Source organism: Perca fluviatilis, chromosome 9, assembly GCF_010015445.1.
Source record: "Perca fluviatilis chromosome 9, GENO_Pfluv_1.0, whole genome shotgun sequence".
NCBI lineage: Eukaryota > Metazoa > Chordata > Actinopteri > Perciformes > Percidae > Perca > Perca fluviatilis.
Window position 1 is genome coordinate 8,207,563 of NC_053120.1, and position 8,753 is coordinate 8,216,315.

The following is an 8,753-nucleotide window of genomic DNA, read 5'->3' on the forward strand; positions in this document are numbered from 1 at the left end:
GAGTGTCAAAAGAGTAAAGTATAGAGTAGAGAGTACATGCCTGGGGACAGTAGAGGTTGGTGGTGGGACAGGTCCAAGAGGATATCAAGAAATAAGAAAGTATTACACCTTTGGAAAAATAGTCTGCTTTTTAGTTTAATTGGCAGTGACATTCCACCTTCACAGTTCGATTGACTGGTTTGATTGGATGGTTTTTGTATTAGTACAGGGTACAGTGCCTGTTTAAGACGTGCCGGTTTAAGACGCGCCTGTTTGGAATGGGCCAATTGCTTGGCCTCTCGAGAACCGCTCGTTCCAAACAACTTCACCCTCGACACTGCGCTGCCTCGGGTCCTGAGCAACACACCTGCCATGACATAGTTGCGTCCCCGAGCATTGCTGAGAGTATACTGCGCCATTTCCTAACAGCATTTTGCAAACATTTGAACACGTATTGCAACATGTCAATCCTTTTTCTTTTTTTTTTTAAACTGCAAAAAAAAAATTAATACCATGACACATATAGTATACAAATTAGTATGACACTGGGACAAAGAGGGTGTTATTCAGGGGTACAACTTTTATGTGCTGGACTGTAAACTCTCACTGCTGGATGTTGAGGAAAAGTGGGTCCACCAATAAAATTCCAACACTTTCCCACAAATACCTCCTGGAATGCGTTGGCAGTCACAGACTAGAACTCTCTGTGTCTTTCCACAGAGGGAGGACTTCAGTAAACCTCAGTGGAAAACACCTTTTGTGTTGGTTACTTATGATCCCATCTGCTCCCACAAATCCTCTCCCCCTCTCCCTGTTCTCTCTCTCTCTCTCTCTCTCTCTCTCTGATGTGATTGGTCAGTTCAGTGTCAGTGTGCACTATGTGGAGGTATAAAACCACTGCTGGGGGTGGAGACGCGCGTATCCTGCCGTCTATCACTGAAAGCTCTGCACCCAATCACACTGTTGCCTCCCTGGCGGCGCCGTTATCATCTCTGACTTTGGATCCGTGACATTCCACCATGTGTAAAGGACTTGCAACTCTTCCTGCGACATGCTTGAAAAGGTAAGACAAATTTAGTTATAGGTGAAAAGAAGTGTTTATTATGTTCCTGCTAAAATAAAATAAAGCTCTTTTTGTATATCTGAAACTGTGTAGATGCTGACTTTTAGGAGCTTTATCGTTTTGAAGTGAAACCAGTAAATGCTGTAAAAACAACAGTTCAGGAACCAGTTGCTTACCACTTGTTTACATGATGCAGAACGTCATGCAAGCAGGATCTTTGTGCAGCTGTTATTAATGAAAACATAAGGGACATCTTCTGAAATGCATTTCACTCACTATCTCTCCACAGTGCCAAAGTCATCAAGCATAAAATAAGCTTCTTACTCCAGAAGCCTGAACCCCAAGCAGCTGATCAGAAGCCAAAAAATGAGGAGAATGCTGCTGCTGAGAGGTCAGAGTAACTTATCTTTTAGTTCAATTTGTGGATGTTTTAAAGTGTGTGTATTTGTATTCTTCAGATGTCACATCAAGCTGCTCCTCCGGGGGCTCGAAGGGAGATTTTAACCACAGTCACAAGGACTGAATGACTAAAGCAGCAAATCCTCTATTTATGTATACTCAAAGAAGTATTCTACATGTTCCAGGAATCCGCAAATTGCATTACCACCTGGAAGCACTGCACAGGGGAAAAATGATGAAAGTGATTGTGTTTGCAACCACTAGGAGGATACATTCCAGCCATGCCAGTTATTAAAATGATCAAAACTGCTTTACGATGAATGTGTTTCATTCATTAAATAGCCATCTTAAATCACTGTGGGAGGGGACTTTAATATTTTGAGTTTGAGGAGCAATTATCAACCACTTAACTGCATAAATATATGAATGGGTTTTGTACTTGGAGGTTTGGACACGTACACTTTATCACGAATCACTAATTCAATGGCTTAAAAAAAAAAAAAATTATAATTCAACAACGACTTGCAACAGGGCTTAGACTTTAACCCTGGTGACTAGGGGCTTTAATCTTAAGACCCTTCATAGTGCCAAAAAGCTGTAGACCTTCAATATTGATTTGTTGTTGTTACGTAAGGTTTGTGTGGAGAGAGACGGAGGGGTGAGGAGAAAAGAGATGAATGGGTTGTTGTGGAGAGAGAGCTTGCAATGACGCACTGAGTTGAAAAGGGAAATGGATAATTTCCTGCTTGATTTTGGAATTTCTTGGTTCACTGGCACTTGTTTTGTTTTGAACCCCCGCCTTTTCTCCTCTCATGTGTGTAATTGTATTGCAGCAAGGTGCCATGGAGACAATTTATAAAGCCTTCACCGTTGATATACCTTTGACATGTTGACTTTTCTGTTGCATTTTGAAATTGAACTGCATTTACTTAAGAATACTTAATGTCTTTTTTTTTTTTTGTCGGGCTCATTCTACCCTCAGCCTGTTCTTTATGAGTGTGGCATTACCACTGATCTTTCCTTTTCAATAACCCGTAACCCATTCAAAGACACTGATAATCAATATTCAGTTTAATTGTTCAGCAGCAGACAAGTAATTTGCATTCCATTCACAACACAAATACTTGCTGTGACATGCATTTTGCGAGTGATGTATAGGACTATAGATAACTTGTTCCTAATCAGGTTTAGCTGTTAATAATTTACACTATTGTTTGAGGGGGTGAAATCTTTAAGAGGGTATTATTGTGTGCTGTGTAAATGTCAGATGACGCATGCCGGTGTGATTAGATTTGCTCCCGTATTGATCAGTCATTAATTGGTGCAGTGGTAATGGAATTGGATGAGGAAAAGGAAAACTGTCTACAAAGCTGTCTTAGTACAAAGCATTACAGATGCAGTTTATTTTTATGTTTGTTTAGGTGGAGTGACAGGAAGCCAGCATGGTGGTAGGGAGGAAGTAATGCTACAACAATAACCTTTTTAACCCTATTTATATAAACAATATACAATAAATGCTTTCTCAGAACATTCCCTATGGGAACACATGGTGCTCGTGATATTATACGAAATCCTGACTGAAACCAGATCAGACACATATTGAACACTAATGTATCTGTAAAGTGTAAATTACTGTATAGTTTCCAATTGAAATAGTTGCATGCATACCGCAGCTTTTTTTTTTAAAGCTCCCCACTCAGAAGGTCCGTGCAACCTTTATTAAAATCCTCTCATCTCTGTGTTTTAGCATGCCTACTGCGTCTGAGGTGAAGAAATGGGAGGAGTCTTTCAGCCACTTGATGAACAGTCAAAGTGAGTATTACATTATTGTTTTCACATCTTTTCAACCTGTATACTGAAACAATCACTACCGAGGTTGTGTTTAAATCCAAAGCGTCTGATACCAATTACACTGACAGCTAACAGCTGTCCGGCGGATGCTTGACTCATTAGCTTTCCAGCAGAATCTCTCTCAGGGTTGCCTAAAAAAAACAAAAAAAACAACCCCAAACCCTCAAATCTAAACATGATAATTCTCCTGTGACATGATTGTGCTGCAATCATGGGAATTTAATCAGACAAGGCCCTGACCCTCACATTCCTCGCCAATGGTTGCTTGTAAGGTTTTGGCAATCTCAAAAGTGATGCTAAATCTCTTTGTATGGCCCAAAATATGAAGTAAATGCACTGTAGTAAAGACGATGTGTTGTGTGTGTATGTTTATATATATATATATATATATATATATATATATATATATATATATATATACATACATACATACACACACACACATTGAGTTATTACATTTATTTATAAATAATACATCTTTGCAGCAATATTTGCATACTGTCTATTTAGGTACACAATACAAGTGCTTTTCAACCATCAAACCAGTTAATGGAAAAGCACAGTAGGCTACACAGATTTAAGCCTTAGAAGTCATATTGATTAAATTCTGGGTGTGTATCAATATTTAGTCTTTATCTATACAGAGACACACACACACACACACACACACACACACACACACACACACACACACACACACACACACACACACACACACACACACACACACAAGACACTCAGTCACATTCTCATGCTCTAGATTTCTGCTACGTGTCTCAAGGCACTACTCAACGGCCCCTCAGGGCGTGCAGACCAGCGCAGAGTGTATATGTGTGTGTGTGTGTGTGTGTGTGTATGCGTGCATAAGTCCACTGAGCATTACAGTGTGTGTGTACATGGACACAAAAGGGGAGCAATGGCCTTTCGGAGAACCAGCCGAGTTCTGACCTGCTCTGTTCCATGATCTCATCCCCTGACCTCCAACAACGTCACATCCTCCTTCTGCCGTCCCGGCGTCGTCTGTCAGCTCTCACTGGAGCCTCAAGGGGCCTCCTCCGTCTGATCTGTCCACTTAGCCATGTAGGATGTTTGAAGCAGTAGTGCTGCAGAAGTTAATCAATACGACTTCTTCTGTAAAGAGGCTTGAATCAGTTTTCTATTCTACGGTGCTTTTCCATTAACTGATTTGATGGTTGGAAAGCACCAGTCTTGTGTATCTGTAATAGACAGTGTGCAATTATTGCTGCGAGGATTTATCTATATATTTTCTTGGTAAAATGCAATAACTCAGTATAATAACAGTGCTTTCATGCTTCCTAGGTTTGCTCGCTGAGCGCTTATTTTCTCTTAGGATGATAAGCAACATCGAAGTGACTGTTTCTTATTGCTCACTCCATTAGGACAGTATATGGCTTTTAGATTGGGCCAGTGTAGATGGCACCATTTTGGTTAGCTTTTGGCAAATTGGACTGGTGCAACTGATTTTGATTGCCTGGGACATAAAAGGATATATTTTCTTATTACAATAGTATATTAAAACATATGTTACCTTTGGTTAATAATACTTTGTTACAGCATGAATAAGTCTTTGCCTATTCTCGCATTGCCAGACCTTCCTCCACAGTGCTGCGAAAGAAGGTCTGGCTAGTCCACACAGCATTCCAGGATGGGAGAAAAACTTGCTCTGGTTTATTGGCATTTCTTTGAACCAATCACAATCGTCTTGGGTGGTGCTAAGCGCCGTACGGAGCAACAGCTCCACTGCAAAACAGCCTCGGGAGGGAACTTGTTTTGGTGGAACGTGTAAGTTCAAAGGTTGTTTTAGTCGTGCAACAGAAAACTCAGATTCAGCAGTCTAGCTAGCTGTCTTGATTTACCCTTCAGAGATCTGAAGAGCAGTTAACCATAGCCCTCATAAAAATCAACCGGACTTTAAAATGCCAACACAAAGAAAGCTGAACACCCGGCTGAAATGAGTGACATCCGGCGTCATTTCCGGCGGCCCCTGAACAATCCCGGAAATGAAACGTCATCGATATGGACTAGCCTTTGCCCAACGTGTGCACATATGGTTCTTGTAAGGTGCATTGGATATTAAAAAAACATCTCTTTTTCTGTCTGTGTTAGAGGGTCGTACGGTCTTCGGCAACTTCCTGAGGTCAGAGTTCAGTGAGGAGAACATTGACTTCTGGGTCGCCTGCGAAGACTACAAGAAGTGTTCACCTTCCGAGCTGGTGACCAGAGCCAAGCAGCTCTACCAGCAATATGTTGAGGCAGATGCTCCTAATGAGGTAAGGACTTTTCTCTGAAACATATCAGGTCAATCAGTGAGCCTTGTCACCAATGTATGAGCAACATATAGCCATAAAAGTGTAACAGTAAGTGTATTGAGCCAGAAAGGATTCTAGATAGAAGTGCTAAAAAAGCAAAAGAAAATGAAAAAAAATGTGAAGAAAATTGAGAAAATGTTGACATATATACACTTTGAAGGCATTACTCTAAATCGTATTAATGCAACTGCATAATCTCCTTTAATGAAATGAATACTTGAAGCCGATTATGCCTGCAAAGTTATGAATATGCTCACTCACGACACTGCTATGCTAATAACCACTCGGGCAATTGGCATGGATGAATTAGATTTGGCACACTCAGTTCAGTCCTTTGCGTTTACTCTTAATAAAAATAGAAAAAAAACAGATTTAAAATGGTATTTAGATCCAATTTTTCACCCAAGCTTGTCCTTTGCCATATAACAATGACTTTTCATATTTTTACTCTATTTGTTATCTTTTCTATCAAGTCCGTATTACTTTTGAAATTTGATGTTTTCTGTGGATAACTCCTCGAGCTCCAAACATGTACTGTAGTTTTTTTAGATCTTGGAGGAGCAATAAAAGTTAATATTCTGCTTTCCGGAGTAACAACCCCATCTTTTTTTCATATATGTCAAATTACAAGTACCTGCTCTTAAAATGCAAATAGATTATGATCCGTCTCTTTCCTCTCATTCATTGAAGGTAAACCTAGACGCAGCGACCAGAGAAGAAACGAGGCAGAATGTGGAGAATGCCTGCCTGTCTTCTTTCAACAAGGCTCAGCAGATGATCTACAACTTGATGGAGAGAGACTCCTACAGGCGCTTCATCAACTCCCAACTGATCCAGGATCTGGGTCAGACACAGACCACTGGTGCTCAGGAGAAGAAGAACAAGAAAAACTGGGACTGTGCCAAGAACAGGCAGGTGTTAACTGGTGGCGCCTAAACAGCATGCACACACGGAAGACTTGAAGAAGATGCCAAAGACCCCCAAAAAATGAATGCGGAGGTAAACACTGGTAGATATCGGTTTGTTTTTGTGTTTATAGAATAGAAAAACCAGTGTGATCTAAAAGGTTAATGTGACTTTTTTTTTTAAACTTGCCGTTAATTCCTGGACATCTTTTGGTGATCAGTTTGAAGTTGCTGCTGTATGTCCACTTGTGCCTGATTTGAATATTTTGTCATTTTTCATGCATTTTTCCAAATCACAAAGCTTGATAGTGACTGATTCAATATTTTACATTTTCAACGAACAATATATACTAACAAGAATGTTTAAATGTTTGCTGCCGGTTTCACTACAAAATACAACCTGCTCTTCAAGTCATGGCCAGGTTTTTATTGATAGTCACAACAGAAAACAATCAAAACGCTACCTCCATCCAACAGACACACCTTCAAACAACCCTACTGCCAGTGGAGCTAGTTGTCACTGATACAGTGTGATTCATTTCATTTGAGTAGTAGTCTCGCTTTGCCAAACCATCAACACGCTGCGGAGCGGAGGAGGGTCTGGCATTTTTTTAAAACCAATCACAATCTGCACGGAGCCGCTGTAAAATAGTTGTGCGAGAGAAAACTCAGATTGGACAGATAGTCTAGCTAGCTGCAGAGATCTGAGGAGCAGTCAACCATAGTCCTCATAAATCCATTGGAGTTTAGAATTCCAACACAAAGAAAGCGGAAGGAAATGGACATCGCCGAAAATACACGCATCCAGCGGAATTTCCTGTGGGACTGGAGCAATCCCGGAAGTGGAATGTCAAGGATATAGACTATTTGAGTAGGAACAATGTAAACTCTTTATGTTTGAAGTTATATTTCCAGTAAAAATATTGCAAACAAGACTAATTGATGAGAACACAGACACCATTTTCATACACTAAGTGATATTCAGTGATAAGCGTTATAAAAGTAAAGATGACTAACACCAGGGTTTAATCATGATGGTGATCAGGCCTGTTAATGTTCTGTAACTACAATAAATGAACCATGCCGTGAGGTTTGGCTGTCTTAAAGCTTAAGTGTGTAACTTTTTGAAATTAATGAATGTCCGTTACATTCAAGCCATTGCCAAATGAGTTGCTACAAAGCTGATTAAGACTATCAGCTCCACACAACTCTCTCTGGATTTCTCAGTATGGCTACGTTCAGAAGATTTTGTTGTTGTAATTATTCCTCATGGGGGAGACAAATTAAGCACTATAGATTTAAGGTCATCATGTTGACTTACACACACACAATTCAATGTTACCCATTATATTTACATTTGCAACAAGTTCTTATTAATTTCCCACTTATTACTTATCACATGTTTATACAACAGCAGATGGATATTCAAGTGTATGTTCTTATCACCTTAAGTAAATAAGTTATGATCTAAAACCTGCTGTATATCTCAAAACACAACCATAGTAACAACTGACAAAACGTTGGCTTTGTCTACTGCTTATGGGAATTTTAAGCACGCTTTTATATCTGTATTTTTCTGTGGCATGTCATAATTGATTTGTAAGTATGTATTTTTCCGCTGCAAGTCAACTGTTCAAATGTGTATTACTGTAATTTTTGTGCAGGGTACTTAATGGAGTGTTAACTTTAATTGAATACTGTATATTTTGGTGGCTTTAAGATGGTGGCACTACGATGTTTTATCGAAATGTATACAGTAATGTAATAATGTGGAAACTACATACGGCATGTAGATATTTATTAAATGATGTCGCCCTATTTATATAATTTCTGTGACTGTATATGTAAAATGACATGTTGGATAAACAGAACTTGTGTTAAGTAAGTCTTGTTTTTTAGTTTGATTCAAGTGTCAAGTCCTTTAATGTCATGTGCAGACAAGCAGCCATTGGCAAAGAAAATCTAGTCCCTCTAACAATGCTTATCAAATATGTATCAAAGAAAATCATGCAAGAAAAAAAAAAGAGAATCTAAAAGATAAAATAGTGCAGAAGTTAAATATATGACATATATACAATATAAAATATCAAATGTGTACAACTGTGTGAATGATTGTAAATGAATAAACTTAACAGAAATGTAGTAATGCATATGTGCAATGAGAAGTAATACATAAATACATTTACAGTACTGTATTTTACTATAAGTCGCACTTTTTTTCCTACT

General features: G+C 39.1%; 1 protein-coding gene across 1 annotated transcript; it reads left to right on the plus strand.

The window, feature by feature from the left end:
• Positions 1–890: 890 nt before the first annotated feature.
• Positions 891–6,938, plus strand: rgs4 (regulator of G protein signaling 4). Its single transcript, XM_039812447.1, has 5 exons — positions 891–1,042; positions 1,332–1,433; positions 3,189–3,253; positions 5,420–5,583; positions 6,313–6,938. Exons 1-5 carry the CDS (start codon positions 999–1,001, stop codon positions 6,556–6,558), a joined length of 621 nt encoding a protein of 206 aa, XP_039668381.1. The 5' UTR covers positions 891–998; the 3' UTR covers positions 6,559–6,938.
• The last annotated feature ends 1,815 nt before the right edge of the window (positions 6,939–8,753 follow it).